The following is a 26,747-nucleotide window of genomic DNA, read 5'->3' as shown; positions in this document are numbered from 1 at the left end:
TTTGACGCTAGTTTCCTCGCGATTTTCTTTATCGTATTAACGGCACAGATTGATAGAAAATCTATTGCAGCTGGCTTCGGATATATGACCTCAGGGGTGGGGACTTGAGAGTTGCACGCCACTACTAGCACTGCAAACACAAATCGGTGCTGTTTTAATTAAGAAGGAAGTTGGCTTGCGAAACGAATACCAAACATGTCTAAAATATTCGAAGAAAAGTGAAAGTAACCTAATATGAGATTTTTACCTTTTAAATCGGAGATTTGTATATAAATTTTAAAATGTCTTTTTTTTTATCTTTCTATCAACTAATTTGCCATTTTGATTGCAGCTTGTTTATCCCTTTTATAACTACCAAAATTTCACAAAAACAAATAACGATCTAAAAACAAATGACTGAATTTTTAAATTAAATGAACACGGCTTTCGAATAAAATTTATTTGAATTGCGTATTGCGCGCTAATCCATAGATAATAAAATCTGTAAATGCTGGTCTGTTAAATCTCCAATTACAGAGAACCATACCTTAGTCACGTTTCAATGAACATGAAAACCTAGCAACGATCTTTCTGGGTTGTATGTTAATACTTTCCATACAGTATTGACGTTATGTGTACTGTATTTAATCAAATCGATGGTGTTTTGTTTGAACCTATATGTGTTTGCTTTTATCGTTAATAAGTTCTTGAGTAGAGGCCTAGTGGTGCAGCGTGCGACTCTCATCCGCGTCTTAGATTCGATTCCTATGCGCATCTAACATTTGCTCGTACGGTGAAGGAAAACAAAGTGAGATAACCGGCGTGTTTCAAATCAAAATCGATGAAATATGTCAAAGGTCAACTTGTCTATGAAATAAAAGTGAACAAAGCGATTCCTTGCAATGCAATCAAAAGAGTTGTAAGGCGACTGGATTATTTTATTGAGTACTTGACGTCACCCATTTTATTCTCGCGAATTGGAACTAAACCGATACCATTTATCTTTGATTCTGATTGGTCTAATAATCAAAGTAACGAGCAGAGACAAGACATGTTCATATTACTTACATTTGTCCAATCACAATTAAACGTATCGACTTTCGTTTTCACTGTTATCTGAAGCCTCTAAACGAAACGTAACCAGTATAAATGAATGTATATAATTTATAAAAACTTCGTTGCATAAACACTAAACAGATTCAACGGCTCATTGGTCTAGTGGTTAGACTGACTGCGAATCCATGGGTCCCGGGTTCGATCCCCGGCTGTGACAAACATCGATGTGATGGGCATTTGGTGTTGTGCTTAGGTCTTGGGTGTTTAAATATGTAATTTATATGTGTTAGGTCTATCTATGTATAATATGTATGTATATCCGTTGCCTAGTACCCATAACACAAGCTTCACCAGCTTAGCATGGGACTAGGTCAATTGTTGGTGTGAATTGTCCAATCATAACTAATTAGGGACACGGACGGCGTAATAATGTTTTATCGCTTAAAATCTCAGCAACTAACCTAATAGTAAAAATTTGAACTTTGTTTAAATAAACAATAATAATTATTAAAAGAAGTATAGCCTTAAATTTTTCCACAACAGAGAATTTTTAAAGGCAGTTTATTTCCGTACACCACATATAAAAAGTGCGTTCGTACAAAGTACACATGTCTGAAGTGAAACTTCTTTGGCAAACAAATTTATAACTCTTGTTCATATTTAAATACAAATCTGAATTTTAGACTCACAAGACAAGAGGGAGGGGAAAAGGATGATATGTTAGAAATTTAATGAATTTAATTGTCATGAAAATATTAAGTGTCAAAAATTAATACAATTAATAAAAAATTAATAAAAAATATTTTTTTAAATTTATTTCTTCGATAATAAAAACACGTGTCATTTTAATTTACTATTCGTCATTTGAGATTACAATAAATTATTTTGCATAAATTACAAATATTTTAGAAATTCTCTTTTGAAATTTTAATTTTAAAAATAGAATTTCTATGAGGTAATTCACCCTTGTCACTCTCTCTCGGTCTCAAATCTCTCAATCATTCTCTCCCTTCGACAAAAATGCTGCACATCTTCGTTCCGTAAAAAAATTTCCCTCATGCACCTATAAAGTTTCAATCAAAAAGATTATATATGTCCATGAATTACAATATTTAATGTTACATGAATATGAGAATGGGATAACAAAGAAATCGTTGCCCATTAACGATAGTAATATTGCCAGTGAAAGTGTTCTTAAGTAATCTAAAATCGGGCCTTTTAGCGCAAATTTACTTCGTATCATGTGCATATAAGCAGGCATATTTTGACATTTATTCATGATTGGTAGGCGAACAATCTGTTGTTAATTCATAAGAGTATTTTCCACTTTCCTGCCCGCTGTGCATTCCAATATCATGTGCTCACTCGACGAAAACCACCTTTCACTGACGCGTGACGTCACATTCTGACCATTTCATTGACTACTAATTTCCTAGTACTCTTTAAGGCCGATTTACATTATCTTAGTGTTTAGGAGAGTGCTTTAGGATAGTACTTTAGTTGAAACATGTAAACGCTACTTGCTTTAGTAAACGCTACTTGCTTTAGTAAACGCTACTTGCTTTAGTACGGTTCTACTTGACTTGAATCAAAATAGGATCGCTTTTTATTTTTGTTTCAAGTGATACCCCTCCCGCGCCCGCGCACCCCCCGAGATCTTCCCCCGTTGTGTGTAAACACGTAATTTAGTCAAATCTTTAGGAGAGTGCATAAGTGCCGTGAAACGCGTGCGTGTTTTTTGATTTTTATAGATGGCTAAATGGTCGGAAGATACAACTATCAAATTTGTGTCTGAATATGTTGTTCACGAATGTTTGTGGCACGTTAAAAACAGTTTATACAAAAACAAACCGGCTAGGCATTCGGCATACACTGCCTTAAAAGAAGCTATTTTGTTTATTATTTATATTTAGTTTATTTATTTCGAATAAAATCTCGTCTTCTATCTGTTCCGTAACTTCAGTTAGTATGTTGCGTAGAATAGAGCGTATTTGCCGACGTCGTTGTGCGTTCATTGTGGCGCTGTAATGATACTCTATTGGAAGAAATGTAAACGTTCACTCGCAACGCACTAAAGCACTAAACAACTTGCCTTTCAAGTTGTACTAAAGCACTCTCCTAAACACTAAGATAATGTAAATCGGCCTTTAGATAAAGTTGCATACAATCACAAAGGATAGTAAATCCTTTGTAATGGTGGTCTTTTCAAAAGTATATATCGTCACATTAATATTAAATGATGTTAATAAATACCCTTGCTCTGTTCAAATAACTTGCCCCATGCCCTTGCAAATAATTACTTTTGCTTCACAATTCTTCAATGTTTATTTTATTAATAGCCTCCTGTTGCACTATGTACTTGTATTTAAGATAATTATTTTTTATAGGCAAAGTGTAAAAAAATATAATAACTGATGCCGACAGCCAAACTACCCTGCGATTCTGTAACTCACTTTTCGATAAGGTGGGAGCTTCTAGTTTATTGTTTATCAGAATGCCAAATCATAAAATGACTGCTTCACGACTGATTTGAGAGCGACCGCCGATGCGAAAACCGCTGTGTGAGTTCGAAAAGTGAGTTACAGAATCGCAAGGCTGTTTACACATTTGTTTTGAATAATTACTTATTGAATATATATAATTTAAATTATTTAAATTAAACATATGAATTATTTATAAAATACTGTTATTACAAGAGTAGTATTAGTTTAAATTCATTTCTTTATTACCTTCACGTTTCCATAATGTTATGAACACAAAGCTTTGAAAGTAAACATTGCCAGTATGGTCCGTTCAGATAGATACATATTGTTAATAACAATATTTAAATTACTTTAGTTAATGCACCAAACTTAAACCATAGATTTATATGTGATAGATAACACGTGTTATCTTCACATATATCCTTCTAAATAATTAACAAAATTGAGTATTCACCAGCTTGTTAATACTTGCTTGCTAATACACCAGTTTTCTGAATATAACTCACTCACATTGAACACCTTAAGATTTCACGAAACTGTTTCTTGTAATTTAATATATTTAAACCTTGTATTTACAACAAATACACAGAAATCCAATTTGGTGTAGTTGTTCAGTAGGTTGAGGAGATATTTCAGATATTAATTATCAAATAGATGTAGATAACTGTTTTCTCTTAATCATAATTAAATATATTATTTCATCTTGAATCCTACACGATACGTGCACGTGGCTATTTTAGAGTTCAAAGAAAATATAAACATTAATGAAAAATATTATTTCAATATTTTCTGCGTACAAACATCGTTTAATTATCATAGCAATACTCTCTTTTATTTACACGATCACGCATCGAAAAGAAATCTGTTATATTGTATTAATTTATCGCAGTTGTGAATTAGTGATCTAAAATGGAAAATTTCATTCATACAGATTCAATAGAAACACATTTATAATTGATAATTATTAATATTATTTATCATCCAAGGCAATGCAGTAGCATTTTGTAATTCACTCCTTTTTTAATGTATTCCGTATAAATGGCATAATGATAGATTGGTAGATATACTATTTTAGAAGTCCTTAAAAATGCACCTATCCTACATTCATAAAAAAGTCATAAAACATAAATGAAGCTAGTAAATTATTGTTATCTCAAGGAATAAAAGGGGCTCAATTTTAATTAATTTGGTGTTTGTATATGTATATGAAAAAGTACATGTGTTTTGAAGTAGGTAACATGACATTTAAAAAAATGCAAATACAGCGGTCTAGGCTCCGAATATGATTTTGTTCCATTCGGTGTCGAGACCCTTGGTCCGTGGGGTCCTAGCGCTATAAGGCTTTTTAAGGAATTAGCAAAAAGGTTAGGCAACATCACAGAGAAACGGACAAAGAATTAGTCTAGCTATTCAAAGGGGGAACGCTGCCAGTATTTTCGGAACCTTGCCTAAAGGGACTCCTTTTAATAATATATCTTAGTTATTTTATTATATTTTAAAGTTATTGTTTTTATTGATCTTTTTTGAGTTGTTTCTTTTGTTATAATAATATTTAGAAATATTTTTATTCATTATTTACATCCATTATTTCTATTAAATTACATTATTCAGTAACATACTCGTAACAGTTGACATTGCGGTCTTTGTATGTTACACACACACTTTTTAATGAGTTTTAGGTATAATATTTTAAAAGCATCTTCAAGCAGCTGAATTACTAAACAATGCATTCATATTAAAATAATACTGTACAATCAAAATGTTGTTGTTCAAAATGTCGACTTATTGGTCTAGTGGTTAGTAGTTAGTACCCCTGACTGCGAATCCATGGGTCCCGGGTTCGATCCCCGGCTGAGACGAACATCGATGTGATGAGCATTTGGTGTTGTGCTTAGGTCTTGGGTGTTTAAATATGTATTTATATGTCTATCTATCTATAATATGTATGTATATCCGTTGCCTAGTACCCATAACACAAGCTTCACCAGCTTAGCATGGGACTCGGTCAATTGGTGTGAATTGTCTTTAAAAAAAAAACGAAAGTACAGACTATAATTATAAAATAATTCAGAAGTCGACTAACTGAAAATCATTACATAATTTACTAATTTTACAAAAATGTGTCCAATAAATCAATCGCTTACGATATACAATTTACATTTATTATATTCTTCCTACATCAGTGCCATTGATCGGAAACCCGGCCTCTAATGTATCCAATAACATATAGTCTATTAAGGCAAAGACGCTCTATTCTTGTATTCGGTTCCACTTACTTAGTATTACTTTAGCTTAATTAAGTTTAGAACTTAGAACTAATTCATTAATTCCTTAACATTGGCTAAATGCTCTCAATCGTAATACCCAAGGTTCTTGTATCAAAGGTTATCGTTGTGTCTTCTTAAACAAATACGTACATTGGTCTACCCATTTATCTTATTTAATTAACCAGGGATAATAACATACTTACGAAGACTTAATGCCATACATTCGGGACTTAGGTTGGTCAAGGGTGTAGGGCTATAAAAGTAGTAAAGGACACATAAAATACATTGCGAATGATCTAGTCGAAAAGTCCTTTGTTCTACTATTAAATATATTACATATAATAAATATACCCTTTTCGATCTAATTTAATAATGAATAAAGAGAACCAGTCTTTACACTTATATATCTATGATAACAATAGCCTTTGTTTCCAAAACTTAATTATGGACATTGAAGTTTCATTTATATGGATTCTAAAAATTAACTTTTAACAGCAGGTAATGTAACATTTGCGAATAAAATGTAACATTTAGGAACCATCATATGCTTGCATTGCGGGTTTTGGTTTGCGGCGTCCTCCATCCGCTTCCACTCATGTCTGTTGTCGTCTTATTTATCTATACTAGTAATGAATTTTATTTTAATTATTAAAAAGATAAGAAAAAATAACGGTGATTTAACGCAAAGTAAAGACTGAAAGTCACTTTACACCATTATCCGAATGTCAATATGTTTTGGACATAATCCATGCTAAGCCTCTACTCTGAATCTAAACATATATAATATTATATATTCAACAGCTTTATAGTGTGTTTTTAAAAAAAACGTTTCTTTTGCAATTGAAAAAAACAAATACTTTTTAGACTGGGTCTATTTGCTGTTAAATTATTTATATTATATGCATAGCTTTGTAAATAACACTTTATCTTGTATAATAGTCGTGAAGTATGTGTTTGTGGTACAGAAAGCACAGACCAGCGATAGCAGAAGTTTCATCATAGTTATTTATTATTATCTATTATATTTGTATATAGGAAATTATTCACACTATTACTTCTGCACCAGTTTGACTTAGGTTCCTTGAAAAGAAGAGCGTGCCAATTCTTAAAATGCCGCCAACGCGCTCGCGAGCCCTATGGCATTGAGAGTGTCTATGGGCGGTGTCAATTAACATTAGGTAAGCCTCCTGCCCGTTTGTCCCCTTTTATATATAAAAGATAATTAATTGTGGAGGCAGGCGGCTACAAGTCAGTCATAGTCGTCTAATAAAAAAGGGGCGAAATAAGCAGACGGGTCATAGAAGAATAATTTGCTTTAAAGGCCCCTCATTCATATTAGATAAAATTTAAGGAATGTAAGGTAAATCCCAATGTATTGGTAACGAAAATGACCTAGGCAAATGCAAAGTTGTAGCCTAGCACCGATAAAATTCTACGGTAATAACCCTGGTTGGGATTCAATGGGCAATTGTGGGAAGCTGAGAAAAGAAATACAGGCGAACAGAATAATTTTGTAATCTGCTTTTAACATCCAATACTAACACCAATTCATAAAAATGCTTTTTATATAAGTTTTATAAAGTATGTATTAGAATTTGTAAAAATTGACTTAATATACTACTTTTGAAAAAAAAATTTGATAATGTGATGATGTAGTGATAAAATAATATAAGAATTTGCTTTGATGATATGATTGATAATGTAATGTAATGTAACTTCTATGTAATTAACAATGGTAGACAAATATGCACGACATTATGTGTGGCAGAATCTGCGAAGATAAGATTGTTATACCATAATATTAATGTACCATATTCTTGCAAATAAATTATTAATAGAAAAGTTCATCTTTTGTTTCTTTACAATGTGGTTTTAATTTTACATGACATCAACGTTAGGACTCAAGTGATTTACATTATTGTTGTAAATACGTTTTATATAAAATATCAAGTAACATAATTACACTATAGTAATATACAGTATATATAGTGAAGGAACTTTTCACATAATATCTCCTGCCTCATTAGAGCGTAATGTGTGTTCACAAAGCTAGCATAAAGTCGTTTTATAACTCTAGCCATAAAGGGATAATGTGACAGTAGTGTTGCATCTGTTTCGTGATAATTATCATAAATCTGGTAATCACTGTATTTTAAACTGAACTATACACGTAGTTATAGAGGAACTGGAGGTCTATTACGAAAAACGAAACACGAAGCTTGGGTTGATGGAACGTGCATTGACGCCCGAACCCAATAATTAATCCACAATGTCAGATAGAAAACAATCTGAGATCAGACCGTGACAGTCGATCGATCTCCTATCTACATCCCAATAACCAAACCCTACGAAGACAATCCATTTCTGGCGACGGATAAAATGCTCTTTGTCGTTCCATTTCACCTTAATATTTGATAATCAATGTAAACCAAATAAAGTAAATAAAACCGTACAATTAACATTAAAATATAGTATGTTTAAAACATAACAAACAGTTTTTTTAATTATTTAAAAATTGGTGTAAGTTAAAATCTGTTAAAATAATTAACTGTTGAAATCGAGCTTTCGTCAACTGTCATTTTCATACAAAGGTCTATCCACAGACACCGATACGACCTCCCATGGATAGCTTGTATCGACAGATGGCTATTACAATCCGTCGATTGGTTATTGGCACACTTGTCACAACATTTGGATTAAGATACTATCTCTGATTATGGATTGAGATAGGTTATTGGGTTCGGGCGTTAGCTACTATGACAGTGTTTCGGATCCGACGATCAATGCGAAATTCGCCATTAGACATTTTGTCTTTCGTTTACCTTATTCCCAAGTTCACTTGTCGTTTATATTTACGTGATTTGACATAATTGTTATAGTAACAATATCTTAATTTTTACGACACACATAGGTTTCGTTTGAGATGAATATTATAAATGTTTGTTTGGCGCGTTTTTTGTTGTACGAAGAGGCGAAGAAAATCAAGTGAGCGACTTTGACAATATTTTATAAATCAGCAAATTTTCAATGGGGACTTAGTTGAATTTTATTTGAAAATAATTTTAATGCTGCCTCCTACTAAAAATACCTGAGGGATTAATCCCATTATCAAGGTATGTTATATTATTTTAGATATAACATAAGTAAATAAAAAATTAGCTAGCTAACAATTTAACATTACATGTTTTTTTCTGAGTTAGAGACCTTTGTTGTGTCTTCTTTGGGAATAGCCTCAAGGGCTTCGTGGTTGCGTGGTTGGTACTGCTGGTGTAGGCTGAATGATTTTTACCAACTCTAAATATAACAATATCAATAATTAAATAATACTTACTATACCTTTTTTCACTAAAAACACAAATCTTTAAAGTAATGAATTTATCAAAAAGTTGTTTAAATAAAAATGCATTAATTGACATAATATTTTCTGTAAATGTTTTAGTAAAAAATATATTTTTTGCATTAAAATAGGTTTCGTTTTTAAATAGATAGATTAACAGTAATATAATGCAATTTGACTTTTAAATTTGTTATCAGTTTTTGCACATTTTTATCGGAAATAAGGATGTCATTCAAATAAACATTTTGCATTTTATAATACGCAATTATATGCAATTTTTATTATACTTTTTCACACCTTACACATCGTAATTTCATACAGAACTTTTATGAAAATATGATGATGTGATAATCCTAAAGTGTCCTTTTTCAAATCAGTCCAGAAAAAGACGTGTATCGTGTGACAATGTGTGCGTTTGTGTATGTGAATGTGTAATATTGATGACAACAGCCATTAATAGTTTAATAATAACACGTTTTTTATCGGCAATTGAATGTTAGGATTTTTTTGGATTTAATTCGTCTAATAAGAAATCGTAACATAAACCTATTTATAGTATTTAAGTTTTATTGAACACACGCTTAACTGAAATAAACTTTCTAGTAAACGCTTATGTGGGTTATTTGTTTAGGTGGTGTTTGACCTGTCGCGGTGTATGAACGGCAACCTGTAGTTACATGTGCCCGTCATTAACCACCATGCATGCACTATAATCTAGATAAAATATTACTATCTTTTCGTAATATATTCAAGGAAAAAATATGGGGGTTTGTCTTTTTTTTGTAGCTATTACGATGATGTAGCTGTTTTGAAGTTGGTGTATTTTAAGTGTACAAAGAAATATACTATAAAAAACGTATTTACTCGTTCTTTTGTGACATGTATTGCACGGTCCAGCGTCAACAAACTCCCATTCCCCGATTAATAGTATTCTTGACTCTTCGCCGGCCTATTTGTAAAGTGTATGGTAAATACTATGACTTAAAAATGTACTGTAGAAGAGATTAGTAAATAGCAAAAGTTTTTCTGGTAATATTATATAACCACTTAATTGTGTAATAGTTTTATATATTTTTTTTATGTAATAGGAGGCAAACAGGCAGGAAGCTCAACTGATGTTGAGTGATGCCGCCGCCCATGGACACTCACATTGCCAGAAGGCTCGCAAGTGCGTTGCCAGCCTTTCAAGAATTGGTACGCTCTTTTCTTCAAGGACCCTAAGTCGTATTGGTTCGGAAATACTTCATTGGGCAACTGGTTCCACAAAGTGGCGGTGCGACGGACGTCGAGGTGATATGGATGGTATTTTGTATTCTGCACCGACTTCCGATAGTGAAACTCAGCTAACTAAACTTATATTTTTAGTAGAAATTTAAGATACATAAGATTCCAGAAAAAATTGACTGATAAAAGTGATAACAGATTAAAAAACATTTCTTAATAATTCCTATAATAATTTTTCGTTTATGTCATATATATAATAGGGTAATTAAAATACAAAATGTATATTTCTGTAGATAAAATGTGACTTATTTAGAAAATAGTATATTTGTATGTAAATGTATGGTCGCAATTATGAGCTACCTACTGACCTATTGATTACAACTTTCTCTGTTAAACATATATTTTAGTCATAAGCTTAAGCGATATATCATTAAAAGTATAGGTTATAAAATGGTAATAGTCAGGTATAAACATGTATATATTTATAGCCTTTAATATTTTTTTACTTTGACGGCTCTTTGATCTAGTGATTAGTACCCCTGACTGCGAATCCATGGGTCCCGGGTTCGATTCCCGGCTGAGACAAGCATCGATGTGATGAGCATTTGGTGTTGTGCTTAGTTCTTGGGTGTTTAAATATGTATTTATATGTCTATCTATCTATAATATGTATGTATATCCGTTGCCTAGTACCCATAACTCAAGCTTCACCAGCTTAGCATGGGACTATGTCAATTGGCGTGAATTGTCCAATCATAAAAAAAATAAAAAATATCATAAATATACAAAATATTATACATTATGACTATTGTTTTTCTTAATCTACGATAACCGATTCTGTGTGCCAACGGGCAAAAGGCCTCCCCCCTTTTCCTCCATTTTTCCTTATTGTATACCAATCTCGTCCAGGTCAGTCTTTCCAGCAATTTCCATGATTTCATCGGCCCACCTTTTAAATTGCCTACCTCTGTTTCTTTTATAGCCTCTTGGTTGTTACAATTTTGCTCCATTTATCTGCTCCTCTTATGGTATTTCCAGCCCATTTCAATCAATTTTTATTTTCTTTATTATACTTCTTTCCATGACTCTCTGGGTTACGTTTAATCTTTCACATTGCCCTTTGGTAAGTGCCCATGTTTGGCAGCCGTATGTGAGAATAATTGGTAGGATGCATGTGTTGAGAAGTTTTCTCTTGTTTGACTTCTTTTGGGGACTTTTAGGTATAAACATATCAATTATTATTAAAAAAACACAGAAGTCTTTAATTTAAACATAATTTAATTACATTCAAATGGTAGAATTAAGAATAAAAATCCCAAACAAATCAATGGGTACTATTTTTCTTTACACCAATTTTTTACGCCTATCAGCTTTAAACTTCCGTTGTCTTATGGTGAATGTATTCCAAAAATTTAGAATAATGCTTTCTCTTCTATGTAATTTTTACTGCTAAATTATGATAATATATGTATGGACTTGAGACCCTTTATATATTTCAAAGGGAAATCTTAATGACGTTACAAACTGTATCTTATGTACGGAATATGTTTTTAAGAAGTTGGTAATCGGTTATAATATAATGATAATTACACAGTTAGAACACTATCAGGTTGAAGAGATCTTCAAAAAATCTAAGCGTATTTCCTACCAAAATAATAAGCTTTTCGTAAACTTTTCTTCATAGATGTTTATGTACTTTTTTACCAAAATTTAAAGTACCTAAATAAAATTTAATTTTAATATTTTTTGTAAATATATTATGTTTATAACTTTTATTGTATTTTAGTATCTAGCATTAATTGTGATTCATGTTTCTTAAGATTAGCTTTTATTTTCTTCTTCTTCAACTTCATCTAAAATAGATGGAAGTTTTGTATTTGTACGAGTTCTTTTTCCTTACTAACCTTATGTCTCTTTAATAATTTATGTTATCTGATTGATGATTTATGAATGCAATAAAGTGGCATTAAATTTCGATTTATTAATCGAAAAGTTAAATAAATAAAAAAAATACATAAATAACTAAAATTTAGACGTTTGATCGATCAATAAATATTTACAAATTGGTATGGTTACAATTAATTCGAATTTATATACCGCAAATATTTAATGACGATTTTGAGAACATACGAAAATCTTGTTTGTTGTTGAAAAAAATTGTTTCGAGGAAAGCATGCGCAACGTGTTTGTTAATATTAGGTTGGGGAAAAAGTCTTTTCGCGTTATACTATGTATGAACTTGTAATAAAATCTCTTTGGCTATACTATATGTATTTGCCTGTTTTTGTTATTGAAAGTTGAGATTTTAAAGAAGATAATTCCAAATTCATATTTATGTGATTTTTATTGAAGAAATTCGATACATTTTAAATTTTTACTACAAAAAAGGTAAAAATGCAACGCAAGCCGCGAAAAAAATTTGCGATGTTTATGGACCTAGTGCAGTGTCTTTGAGAGTAGTACAAATTTGGTTTAAGCTTTTTCAAATTTTTTTTAAAAAAATTTTTTACCATCGATTCTGAACTCTACTGCGAAACACTGATGAGATTAAAGCAAGGAGTTGAGAGAAAGCGGGTGTTAATGCATCCGACGTATAGACCTGACCTTGCACCTTCAGAATTCCACCTGTTTCGGTCTTTTCAGAATTCTTTAGGCAGTGTCAGGTTAACATCACGAGAGGACTGCCAAAACCAATTGTCGCGGTATTTTGATCAGAAGCCCCAAAATTTCTATAGCAATGGGATCATATCCCTACCTACAAGATGGCAAAAAGTTATCGAACAAAATGGTACCTACATACTTTAGTTAAATGTAAATAAATTATATTAAAAAGTGTGTGTTTTTTTGTTTGTAATTTGTAATATATGTCTATGTCTAAAAGATTTAATGATTCTAAATTTTTTTTTTTTTTTTTTTTTTTTTTTTTTTTAGAACGGGGGGCAAACGGGCAGGAGGCTCACCTGATGTTAAGTGATACCGCCGCCCATGGACACTCTCAATGCCAGAGGGCTCGCGAGTGCGTTGCCGGCCTTTTAAGAATAGGTACGCTCTTTTCTTGAAGGACCCTAAGTCGAATTGGTTCGGAAATACTTCAGTGGGCAGCTGGTTCCACATAGTGGTTGTGCGCGGCAAAAACTGCCTTGAAAAACGCTCAGTTGTGGAACGGCGGACGTCGAGGTGATACGGGTGGAATTTCGTATTCTGTCTCGACGTCCGATGATGAAATTCAGCTGCAGGTATTAATCCGAACAACTCCTCTGAACACTCTCCATGGTAAATGCGGTAGAAGATGCAGAGTGACCCCACATCTCTACGCAACGCCAAAGGATCAAGCCGCTCGGAGAGGGATTGGTCGTCGACAATTCGAACCGCTCTGCGTTGTATACGGTCAAGTGGAAGGAGCTGGTACTGGGGAGCCCCCGCCCAGAGGTGAGAGCAGTACTCCATGTGGGGCCGAATTTGCGCTTTATATAGTTGCATGCGGTGGCCCGGAGTGAAGTACCGCCTCGCCTTGCTGAGCACACCAAGCTTTTTGGAGGCTAATTTAGCCTTTCCCTCCAAGTGACCGCGAAACTGAACGTCGTTCGATATGTCAACGCCAAGTATTCCAATGCTGGCTGTGGCTTTAAGAAGAGTGTTTTCGAAAAGAGGAGTAGCGACAAAGGGTGTTTTTTTAGCGGAAAACGCGCAAACTTGTGTCTTCTTGGGGTTAAATTGGACTAGGTTTTGTCTGCCCCAGTCTGAGACTCCACGTAGTAGAGTTTCGACTTCAGACACAAGTTTGTTCCGGTACTCATCAACAACTGCCCGAGAAATACCTGCCCGGCCAGTGTAAAGAATATCCCCAGTGCTGTCATCCGCATAGCAGTGAATGTTGCTAAGTTGCAACATATCATTGATATGCAGAAGAAATAGGGTCGGGGATAGAACACAGCCTTGTGGGACCCCAGCGTTCACGGGTTTAAGGTCGGAACATGCTCCGTCGATAACGACCTTGATGCTCCGATCGGCCAGAAAGCTGGAGATCCAATCGCATAATTTCTCGGGAAGCCCATAGGCTGGAAGCTTCGAGAGCAGTGCTCTGTGCCACACCCGATCGAAGGCTTTCGCTATGTCCAAACTTACCGCCAACGCCTCCCCCTTGGACTCAATTGCTTCCGCCCACCTATGGGTAAGGTATACAAGGAGGTCACCAGCTGAGCGACCACGACGAAAGCCGTACTGAGAATCGCTAATCAACTGGTGACCTTCTAGATAACTCAAGAGCTGGCAATTAATAATGGTTTCCATTATTTTGGAGAACAAGGAGGTTATAGCTATTGGGCGATAGTTGGACGGATCAGAGCGATCGCCTTTTTTTGGGATCGGATGTATCGAAGCGGTCTTCCAGCACTTCGGGACAGTGCCGAGCGAGTACAGGTACCGGAAAAGGCGCGTTAAGACCGGAGCCAACTCAGGAGCACAAGTACGCAGCACAATTGGGGGGATACCATCCGGCCCGCTCGACTTATGAATGTCCAAGGAAGATAGTGCTTTGCGGACAGCACGTTGCCGGAATGTGATTTCCGGCATCGAGGAATCACACCGCGAAATGGTCGGTGGTGATCTCCCTCGGTCATCCAAAGTCGAGTTGGACGCGAAGAGACAGCCCAAAAGGTCGGCCTTCTCCTTCGCAGTGTGGGCCAGAGAGTCATCCTCCCTGTGCAGTGGCGGAATGGAGGGCTGACAAAAATTCCCCTGGACAGCTTTGGCGAGAGACCAGAAGGCTCGAGTCCCTGAAGGGAGTTGGGCCAATCTCTCGCCAAATCTGGCAATGTGCTCTGACTTTGCCTTAGTGATTTCTCGTTTGAAGGACCTGGAGGCTGAGTTATATGCTGTTTTAAGTTCGCTGGTATTGGCATCACGAGATTTCGCCGCTTCCGCCCATGCCTTAAAGCATTCTCGCTTTCGACGCGAGGCCGCCTTGCAAGAACGTTTAAACCAGGGCTGAGACTTGCCACCGATCGGCACCGCAGAAAATGGAATAAAGAGTTCCATGCCCTGCAGAACCACTTCGGCGACAGAGGCGGCGACGGAATCTGGAGCTTCCGGCGAAAAGCACATAGGCCCCCAAGGGTAGGACGCAAAGAAAGACCGCATCCCGTCCCAATCTGCTGACTTATAGTGCCAAATACGGCGACAACCCATAAAGCGGGGCCGTGAAGGGCGCGTAGATGGCACAGTACTCCGGACCACACAATGATCTGATGAACCCAATGGCGGGTCAACAGACACTTGATAGTTCTCCGGATGTGAAGTCAGCAGAAGGTCCAACAAAGAGGGTTTATGACCATCCACATCTGGTATTCGCGTAATCGCAGGGACCATTTGTGTCAGGTCGTAGGCTAAAGCAAAGTCGTGAAAGGATCTTCCCGCGTGATCGGTAGTTTCAGAGCCGAGCCAATCGGCATGGTGGGCGTTAAAATCGCCAAGTATCACGATTTCAGCGGTAGGAACCCTTTCGAGCAGGGAATCTGTAGCCATTTGGATGTGCTCAATGAGTCGGTCAGTTTCGATATTTCCGCTATGGGACCTATACAGGCATGCGTAGAATCGCGGATGGTCATCGCAGTCTACGCGCAGCCAGAGGTTAGATAGGTCCCTTCCTTCAAGCGTCCCGAGGCGACGAGAACAGATATCCTCTCTGACGTACACGCAAACTCCCGCCCGCGGCACAAATGAATGTTCCAATTTGTACCCCGGGTAGGAGAGGTAGGAAGTATCAGCCGGGGAGGAAATCTGAGTCTCGGTAAGAAAGAGCAAGGCCGGCTTCGCAGTCTCTAAATGGTAGTGGACTGCGTTGATATTGGTATTGAGCCCCCTAACATTTGTGAAGTCCACGGCGAGTGTGGACGGGGGTGCCTTTGTAGGTTTGCTCCGTTTGCCCCGAGAACGAATTATGTTATTTTTTCCGAGCGCAGAATTGCCCCCCCCAGAATACGAAGGGCAGCCTGTGCGTCCACCACCGGGCGCAGAGTGTCCCGGTGTTGGACGCCCAGAGGGGGATTCTCCACCGCGAGCGCGTGTGGTACCCCCCTGGGGTAGATTCTGTCTTTTTTTCTGCACCTTCATATTTCTTGTAGAGGGGGGGGGGGGGGATGGGCTCCGGGAGTCTCTCTCACCGCACGAAACGCGAGTACAATAAGGCAAACTTATTGCATCACTTCACGCCGGTTTTCTGAGAGACAGTGGTACTGCCCCGGTCGTGCCTGCCCATTTGGCTGAAGCCCGAAGGCAACAGCATGGCACTCCCACTAGTGAAATTTAGGTACTACCATTTTATCAAGAGCGTATAGACGATAAGAACTTCCAAGAAAACCGCTACCACACTTATTGTGAAGATATTCGTAATATGAGTATTTCGAAGTGAATAAAGGAAAATTTTCCAATAAACGTACTATTGTGACCAGTGGTCCTTGAAATAGTCTTCAAGTAATGTGCCCGTGTATTCTCGCAGAACACTTTAAGTAGACCCTACTTCACCTTGATTAACCTCAAGTTTTAAGGATACACTCATAGTTTATTGGAACGGTTTTGCAAAGAAAATATGTATGTTATAACTTAAGTCGTAATATCTTTGATTTAATAAAATGTATTTAAGAGAAAGGGGCAGTATCGGCCTGTCGTGCCACTCTCTTCCCTGCGGTTGTAAGATCGTTTCCCGGCTAAGCACCATTGTACTTTCTATACGCGCATTTAACACTCACATCTCATTTAAGAGTGAGTGTTTCCTTAGATCCATTAAATTAGACGGCGCGTGTGGCTGATTACTTGGCTGTTAATAAAAATGATCACGACATAGATACAGAAATCTTAGGCTCAACTGTTGTTTTTAATAAAGGAGATTTTTTAATTGACTCCTACACTATCCAGTTTTAAACATCAGAAATAACACTAAGATATTATACAACATCGTGAAGTTGGCCGTTTTATTGAAGACTAGTAGACTCGGCCAAGCGTTGCTGTGGCTAAGATATTTGTTATATTACATAGTAGTAAACTATTCAAGAGAAACGGCAGGAGAACACTAATCCACCATGCTTTGTTTGTGGTTATGCCATTAAATTGTAGCTTATGTGTAACGTTGGTAATTATTTTGATAAGAATCAATACTAATACTTAGGTACGAATAAGGAGCCTTTTCTAGCGGTGGTATTTTAATAAAAAAAATGAATAAAAGGACGCTTATTGTGACGTAACTATAAAAGATAGAGACATGCTGTCACGACATTTTTTATAGATAGTGATGTGTCCTGAAAAATTGTAATACATCATTTTGTTCTATCATTAATAGTTTTCGCAGCGCACACGATTGAAGGAAGTTTTTTGTTTATTTTTTTACACCTTGGGTTAGATTTTTCAAGTTTTAGTAAGGATCCCTAATTTTTTTGAAGATGAAACATAGCCTATGTCACTCGGGAATAGTGTAGCTTGCCAACGGTGAAATAAATTTTGAAATCAGTCCAGTAGTTTCGGAGCCTATTCATTTCAAACAAACAAAAAATCAAACCTTTCCTCTTTATAATATTAGTATAGATATGTGTCAAACATAAACGAGGTCTACATATAAATATCAAACGACGTATGCATGTTTTAAATTTCCCCTTTATCTATAACAGGAAACCACTGGGATAGGGAAGGTCTGAGAAGTTGCTTCATAAATCTTTATAAGTATCGGCATACATACTGTTATGCGAGGAAAATTGAAAAATATTACCTCAGGCGCTTCTAAAGGCTTCTGCATATTTGTATATATGTAAATCTGTGTTATTTTACTCTTACCACTATTTCTATAATAATTGAGACTATGGTGGGTAAATGAATATAGTACATACATTTTTGAATCTAATGTTAATCGGTATTTTTACACGCTTTATATTAGCTTCACCTGTATGTATGTATGTATGTATGTAACCGACTCCTACGGACTCGATTTTGACCCACTTTAAACGGACAGATTTAATTAAAACTTTGTACACTTATAAAGAATCAGCGACAATATAATAATTTCATAGGTTTATCTCGAAAAAACAATGAAATTTTTTTTAAGTCCACAAAGCAATACGATTAAATTGAGACAACACGTATTGCTGCTAGGACTTAAAGTGGAAAATAAATATAGTATAAAAAAACTATAAAACACGCTTTTAAAGCACATCAAACTAAAAAGTTTTTTGTTAATTACCATTTTCAGCCTAAATTAGGAATTATTTTTCACTTTTTAGTTTGATGTGCTTTAAAAGCGTGTTTTATAGTTTTTTTAAACTATATAATTATTTATTAATTTTTATTTTCAATATGTTATTGTTGTAAGGTGTTTAACAACATTTTAATCATATGATGGATTTTTCAAGGAAAATATGTATGTTATAACTTAATTCGTGATATCTATGATTTAATAAAATGTATTTAAGTGGCAGTATTGGCCTATTGTGATCAGCGTGCCACTCTCTTCCCCATCATCGCCAGTCCTAGTAGCCAGGTTTCTAGGCAGGCCATAATTATTGTATTGTATATGAAATTTTTAAATTTTTACTATATGATGATTTGACTACATGTGTTAAAGGTGTGTTTTAAAATAACGAATAATAGTAGAATATAAAAGGACAACTTACAGCATTGGTATTAATATATTACTTCTTAGTTGATATTATATTTAAGATTATATTCTACATCTTTATGCCTTTTTCGGGATAGGCAGAGACCACGGATATCCACTTGCAACGGTCCTTACTCCTGACATGTACCTATCTCGCTTCCTCCACTTTCATGACTTTCCCACGCATGCTCGTCGGTAATGAGTACTTATTTCTATAGACAAAAAGTTAAACAACACTTTGTTTAAGAAGAGTTTTTGGTAAGAAGGGCATACAAATTCGTTATTATATATTTTCACTTAAAAAACAAATGAATACAATATAGCAGTATGACTTCGCCTTAGCGTTTGTTTGTTTGGGATTTCGGAAATAGAATGTGTTCGTTAGATTGTATTATAGATATACATTTCCATATACGTGCGTCTAAAACTGGACAGAAATATGTCTGGCCTAATACGTGGTAAAGCTCGATGAGATATATATATAAATAAATTCTCATCACCACAATTGCTGAAGAGCACTGAAAACAAGTTATGTAAATAATGTAAAAATTCTGCGTTTATAGAGTTTTATTTAAATAGCTGCGATTAATGCATGGTTCTAGCTGTCTGCATGCATGCATGGTCTGTGTCTTAATCCGCGGAAAGTGGTTTTTCTTCTTTTCCGCGTAAAGTATTTTTTTGCAAATAGTTTCATCATTATCAATGGTTATACAGCGTGGGTTGGTGGTTAAACCCCTATTGTTTCGAGGTCTTTGAAAACTCCATCCCACCAACGCAGCCTCTACCGGGTTTTCTCTTGCCACCGGGTTGTGAATTCAGTAAGGACCTTGTGGTTCTGTCGTTTGCCATTCGGTGCCCATGTCCCACTGAGCGTGTACTTGAGCACTTAAGCCTGTTTCACTTTTTGAATTAGACCATGTTGGCCTCGTCTAGGATGTTATAAAGTTCTTCATTGTAGTATTGTTTTCATACGACAAACACCGTGGTCGCAAACAGTGCCAAAGATTCTTCGAAAAATCTTCCGCTCGAAGATAAGGAGAACCATAAGTGAGCACTGGTCGCAGCAGAGTTTTGTATAGAACAAGCTTGGTATTCTTTCTGATAAGTCGCGATCGGAAATATCTACGAAGGCCAAAGTAGTGTAGCGGTTTGCCATAATGATGCGTCTACTGATCTTTATAAAGCAATTTTATATTATTGTTATTATATATGGCAAACAGTTTCACTTTGTAATGAGCTCAGCACCAGAAATATTCTCTTTGAATGTGTTTATTAAGATCGGAAAGCTGATAAATGAAGGCGTGAAAACACTTTCGTTACACAGGCGTTATCACGTTTTTTTTAGAATTCAAAATATTACTATAACTGAATTTTCACATAAAAATAATTTTGATATTATTCGCGTAGACGGAGTTTATAAAAGCTCTCATGTGAAAATCCAATTCAATTTCTTAAGCCAATTTAACGAAAACATAATGTTTTTTTATTTATACGTATATACATTTTAAATTTAAGTTGAACAGCGAATAATTTTAGTGAGTTATGTTATGTTTACATTTGTTTGTTTTTGGGGACAACGGAAACTTATGATCAATGTCTTCATTTTTTATTTCTTTTTTAATTTTTTATTCATTGCAAAATACAAGTATTATATTATCTCCCATAGTATGGAGGCTATATGGCTGTGGCTCATTTGCTATTTGATAAAAAAGTGCCAGTTCGCCTCCACTATTTATTATATATTTATGCCACTGTTTGTGTGCATGATATAGAAAAGGTACAAACTTATCCTGACACCATCTCCTATATATCACATACACACATCATCGCCTGAGATATATGTTATTTAATGTCTAAGCCCTCGGGAGTACATCGACTGGCAGCTAGCTCCACAAAGTCAAGGTGCACAGTTGAGATTGTTTAGATGTCTCGTCGAAGGATAGAGAATTATTATTTGCACTTGTGAATAAAAAATTGATTAAAAGTATAGGAACAAGTTTTTGAGTAAAATACAGCGAGGTTCTACATAATAAGATTGCCCCGGGCAAAGTTATGTGGGACATAAAAAAACGAATAAACGCGTCGATTCGAGAAAGTCCCATGTTTTGCATGTAACGCAGGATTTTTAGGTATTTGCATTCGTTTAGACTGGAAATATATTTCGTAGAAATTAAAGAGACGATTAAAACGTTGCTGTGCATTTGGCTATTTATTTCTAAGTCAAATATTTATTACCGCTGATGGCAAACGAAAGTAAACGTTGACTTAGACTGTTTTTGTTTACTACACTGTATTTATAAGAAGGAAACCTAATTTGAATTCTATTGAAAGACAACCTATTCAAAGAATTGTCTACCGTGAGTTACTCGAAAGTTGGGTAGCGGTTGTTTTAGTTATATGTTAAATGAAACACTTTGTTTGAAGGTGTCAACAGACTTAAATTGTTTAAAACATGAGCTTATTTATAATAAAACATTAGGGGTAGTGGGGTTGCGACACTGAATAAACAAAAAACTAACTTGACTTATTGAAAAGTTCGTAAATCTAAGTGATACTATGTTATTGGAGATTATAGGAAACGAGAATGTTAAATTACAATTTATGAGTGTGGTAAAAAAAACTAAAGGGCTCATATTGGCTTCAAGTGTGCTATGATTGTTTACATTTTGTTTGCGCTTTTAATTATCAACGAATATATATATATATATATATATATATATATATATATATGTAACTTAACTAATGTAAGGTTTCATAACTCGTGTTAGTTTCTCTTTAAGTGGGCGAACTAAACTTATTGAGTATTATAATTCCTTATTAAAACTTATGAAATGTCATAACTCATACCAAAACGACTGTCTAATTTTATACAGTTTAATAAACTATTGAATATTTAGTAACTTCCGGCCACAGCTGCGTCTGCCTGGATTTCATGTATTTTTGCATAAATTTTTACGACCTCCAACCATAAGCGTTAAATCAGTCAATTTACCTAAAACCACAATAAATCGCTATATATTGGTGAAAACTGTAAAAACACGTTCAATAGATTTTGAGTTGTCACGTTCACACAGACAGTAAGGATACGGAATCAATTTATCTCAACTTAACGAGTCAGCAGAATGCAGAAATCGCCAAACTAGCAAATGTGATTTACGGATAAAGACGTCCAGAGAAATATATTATCACATTCTCGGAATAATGGATTATTATGCATTTATAGATTAAATTTAAAGTAATTTCGAACAAATAAGTTATAAAAATGGAAGTCTCACGGTTCAATGATTATTTAATTGATTTTGATTCCATTCAACTTTATGATTTGACCAACAAAATACAAACTAACATATGTATTTTACAGTAGTATGTATTATAATACAATAAGTTGTATATAAATTTAGCGAACCTACTTGTATACCACTAAACGAATTTTTAGAATCGTCTTCCAATCGCGCACGTAATCAATTATAAAATTAAAAATATAATTTATTACCTTAGGGAGCGTTCAAGTATTACGTCACGCAATTTTTGGAGATTATTGACACCCCATGTAACGCGCTGTAACGTTTTTCTGTACCCAAGTATAGTAAAACGTTTCGTGACCACCTTTGTACCTAAAAGTTATCATTATGTGGTGTAAAGTATTGGAAAGTCGAAAATAATATTAACAATAACGCGTAATTAAATCCCTGCCCTGCATCGTGACGTTTTACAAAAGGACCCCCTCCCCCCCAAAATTCGTTACGTAATACTTGAACGCTCCCTTACGAACAACAAATAACACTTATTAATGTAAACATGCCGCCTTTGACATCAACTCCTATTACGCCATTTTCAATTCAAAGGATAGTTTGAGACGCGGTCTGTCAGATCGAAAACTTCGACTATCAAGCGTCTTTGGTTCACTTGCGAACTTAGAAATCGTGCAACCTGAATGACCCGTTAACGAACTTCCTGTTTACTAAAATAGATCACTCACTCACAAAAGCCCAAAACGTGTGGAATAATTATACCCATACTTTTCATAGAAATAATACCGTGTTTCTTTTACTGGGAAAGATTTTACATGTATTTTATTATAGAGAGCGCTTTCAAATACCTTTTAAATAAATTATTCATAATATATATGAATAACAACTATATAACTGAATTGCTTGGCTATTATGTGTATATTTAGCATTTAAGATTATTCTACCGTCTCGAATATAAAATGTAAAAATTATTCATAAAATACATAAAACTTATATCATAGAACCGTAACATAACACTCACAACAGAGTGCAACAACATTTTCTCAATCAACATAACAATAGTGAGAAGCTATTATATCTCGATTCACAATTTTCTTTAGGAAATTTAATACTCTTCCTCTTTGTTGCAGATTTTCACTATAAATTACGGGAAATCATCCGGTGATGAAGTTTAGAAGACAATATGGAGAATCAACGGATTTGCACACAAAAACGAATCATAAAGAGGACGATAATTATCTTTGTGATATGCTTTGCACAAACCAACTGCACTGACATTAGAAATGATAATACCAATACTTTAGATAATGCACCCTGCCATAGCTGTCTTAATAGTCAAGATGTAAATAGATCAAACGATGACAGTGTTGTAGGTAATATAATAGATACAGTTAGTGAATTTTGTGAGAAATATGTATTTGTAAATAATACTGAGAGAGATTTGAGTCACGTCTTAGAGAACGCAATAGACGAAGCGATAAATAAAGACAAGTACGAAATATTTGATGGACTCGAAATTAAATCTGTGAGTGTGAAGTCGGATCAAAGTAAAGAAGATAATGACGGGAGGGCGCTATTTAGTTCGTACACTTACGAATACAGATTGTTCAGGAAAATTAAAGACTTTTTAGACACGCATATTCTGTCTATAAATTTGCCTAAAGCAGCCAGACTTATTGGATTTAGATGTAAGTATTTTTTTTTAAATAAAAACGTTGAGTATGGTAAGGTATGTATGTCTCTTTCTCGAGCAGTGTTGGCGTGTGGCTTAAGGCCGATTTACATTATCATTAGTGTTTAGGAGAGTGCTTTAGGATAGTACTTTAGTTGAAACATGTAAACGCTACTTGCTTTAGTAAACGCTACGCTAAAGAACTTGCCTTTCAAGTTGTACTAAAGCACTCTCCTAAACACTAAGATAATGTAAATCGGCCTTTACGCGTGCGACTCTCATCCCTGATCACGTAAGTTCCCCATCGTGCACCAATGGAGTTTCTATGTGCGCGTTTTAACACGCTCGTACGTTAAGGTACGAATATGTAAGACCCAAAAAAACGACGACCTACTTGCCTTTTAAAGAAAACTAATGTTCACGAAACATATACAGAAATTTGAGGCCCATATCTAAAAGGTTGTAACGGTGCTGTATTTATTTTGAGATTTTTTTAGATTTAAGTGACCTTTATAAATATAAATGGTGAGTAAAATTTAATAAGATTTAATTTGAGTTTTAATAATTTATTTGCATTATTTTTTACTCTAACAGTAATCCCTATTTATCAATGATTATAAAATATTATAATAGGAACAAGAAATATGTTATACGCAAACAATTCAACGTTATATTCGAAAATCTACCTGGTTGTGACCATAACTTGTGGATTAATAATGACTAAAGATTTTGTATCGTTGGTTGAACGTGCCATCGTATTGGATTATCCTTTTGACCCTCTGAATGTTTGTTGTTTATGTCTGTTTGTCTCTGTAAATAAAACAAAAGAAAGTATTGTAAAAGAACGTCCATAGAAATATGAAAGCTATTGTAATAATTGGTTTATCGTTAATAGACTTCCTAACACACACACTTCCTGACACACTAAGAGAGACAAAGGGGTATAATATAATATTATTAACATATACATGAAAATTGCAAAGGCTTTAGTAAAAGTCCCCTGATCTTGTGATGGCTTCGTTATAATAATTAATATTATAATCCCTATCAATAAATAAGATATTTTTCGGTCCAACTTTGTTAGTTCGGTCAAACTGTACCGCATATGTACATTGAAAATCGTTCTTGGTTATAGGATTACCCTGAAAACTAACATTTTCTCCTTAATCGTAAAAAATATAGATGGATTATTAAATATACATACTATACTTGACCCCTATTCACCTCTCTTACAGTTCGTTGTACTTCAACATTTTTTAACAAGTTATATTTCTCGCCTAGCAATGTATAATTTTTAAGTATTCTTTTAGTACTTATAAAACTATAAATACAAAACGTGCTGCTTTTGCCTGTTAAACGAGTGAATTTTTTATCGTTCTTTTTATTTCTCTACTCGTTGGAGAACATTTTTTTAAATAAATAATAACTGTCCACACATTGTTATCTGTAGTTCCACTACTATTACTATTTTTGCCTCATAATCTTGTAGAGTTGATGACTAATATATAAACTATACACTCGACATTTTTAACTTAAATCACGATAAACGATATTATGTCAATAGGTATTATATATAGGTATATGTATAGGTAGCTATTTAAAACATGGTTCATTAACTAATACTATTTACAAAGGAATTAATGAAATTAATTGTGAGGAACTGTATAATTATTTAAGTTGTTCAAATGTTTCAGCGTTCGGCCTTAAGAAGTTCTTCCTTCCCTTGCTGATTGGGATGCAAGTATTCAAGAGTATCCTCTTGGCGATGTTTTTACCCAGTATTTTGGGAAGTTTTGGCAAAATTCTCGGGAAAGGTAAGTTTGCAAACTCAATAAACATAAGTTACTCATAAGGGTGTACTTTCCGCAAAGCCTTTTTTATGTTCACAAGAGTATGTTTTAAAATAACTTAAATATTTAGGTTTATATTATGTACTTTGACCTAAAAAATATTCATTTCTTATCCGTTCCCATGGTTAGTTCTATATTTAAATATCGGTCATGATCATAATGAGTCAACAGTGAATATCTTGTCTTTATAAAAATCCATCCAGCCGTAGTACTCATGCAATTTACCGGTTAACTATTCAAACAAAGGAACAAAACAAAACATTTTTATACAATAAAATTGTATGGACTTGAATAAAAACACATTATTTTAATAGAGTTGCAGTGTTGAAGCTTCTCATTTTATAAAATTATTTATCAAATCTTAGCTTTGCGTAGCTTAGTAATTCAGGAATTAATTACAATATCAATTGTATTCCCTTGAGAATATACCGCATTAAATTATGTACGAAGAAGGATGTATCCCTTTATCCTGAATTGTCTTTATATTAATTCAGTCGCATAATTCATTAACACAGATGGCGCTGTTAGTTTCTATATTAACAACGGACTTTGTTCTGTACACGTCAAAAATAAAAATAAAACTAATTGTAAATCTAAACTATTCTCCAATCCACTGAAACACACACACGTCGTTCCAGCCGTTTCAATTACAAAATTACAACTTAATTCTTTATATATACAAATAGATTTATATACATAAAGATACATAAACCTTGCTTGATAGACACTATCAACGATAGCGAGACATCACTTAGAGCTTATTACATACTTGGTTTTAAGTGTCGCTTTTGTAATTTTTGTTATATCATTTATTCATGTAGGTAACTTAATGTACACTTGTGAAAGCTTCTAAATTTACATTTACTGCCAGTTCTCAAATTCCGGGCGTAGATCGGACGAGAAGAACTGACAATAAACTCTCCGTCGCTCTTTTGCATCGCCAAGTTTTTTGTTTATAAACCTGCAACCATTACTTCATGCTCATCATCA

At 34.6% G+C, this 26,747-nt stretch overlaps 1 protein-coding gene across 1 annotated transcript in view; it reads left to right on the top strand.

Moving 5' to 3' along the window:
* LOC125054719 overlaps positions 1–26,747 on the top strand; it is a 51,656-nt gene that overhangs the window by 8,403 nt on the left and 16,506 nt on the right. The window contains exons 2-3 of the mRNA XM_047656746.1: positions 23,366–23,923; positions 25,602–25,721. Coding sequence (XP_047512702.1) covers positions 23,419–23,923; positions 25,602–25,721 — 625 coding nt within the window. The 5' untranslated portion in view covers positions 23,366–23,418. The remainder of the gene's footprint in view (positions 1–23,365; positions 23,924–25,601; positions 25,722–26,747) is intronic.

Source organism: Pieris napi, chromosome 12, assembly GCF_905475465.1.
Source record: "Pieris napi chromosome 12, ilPieNapi1.2, whole genome shotgun sequence".
NCBI classification, from domain to species: domain Eukaryota; kingdom Metazoa; phylum Arthropoda; class Insecta; order Lepidoptera; family Pieridae; genus Pieris; species Pieris napi.
This window is presented reverse-complemented; position numbering and strand designations above follow the sequence as displayed.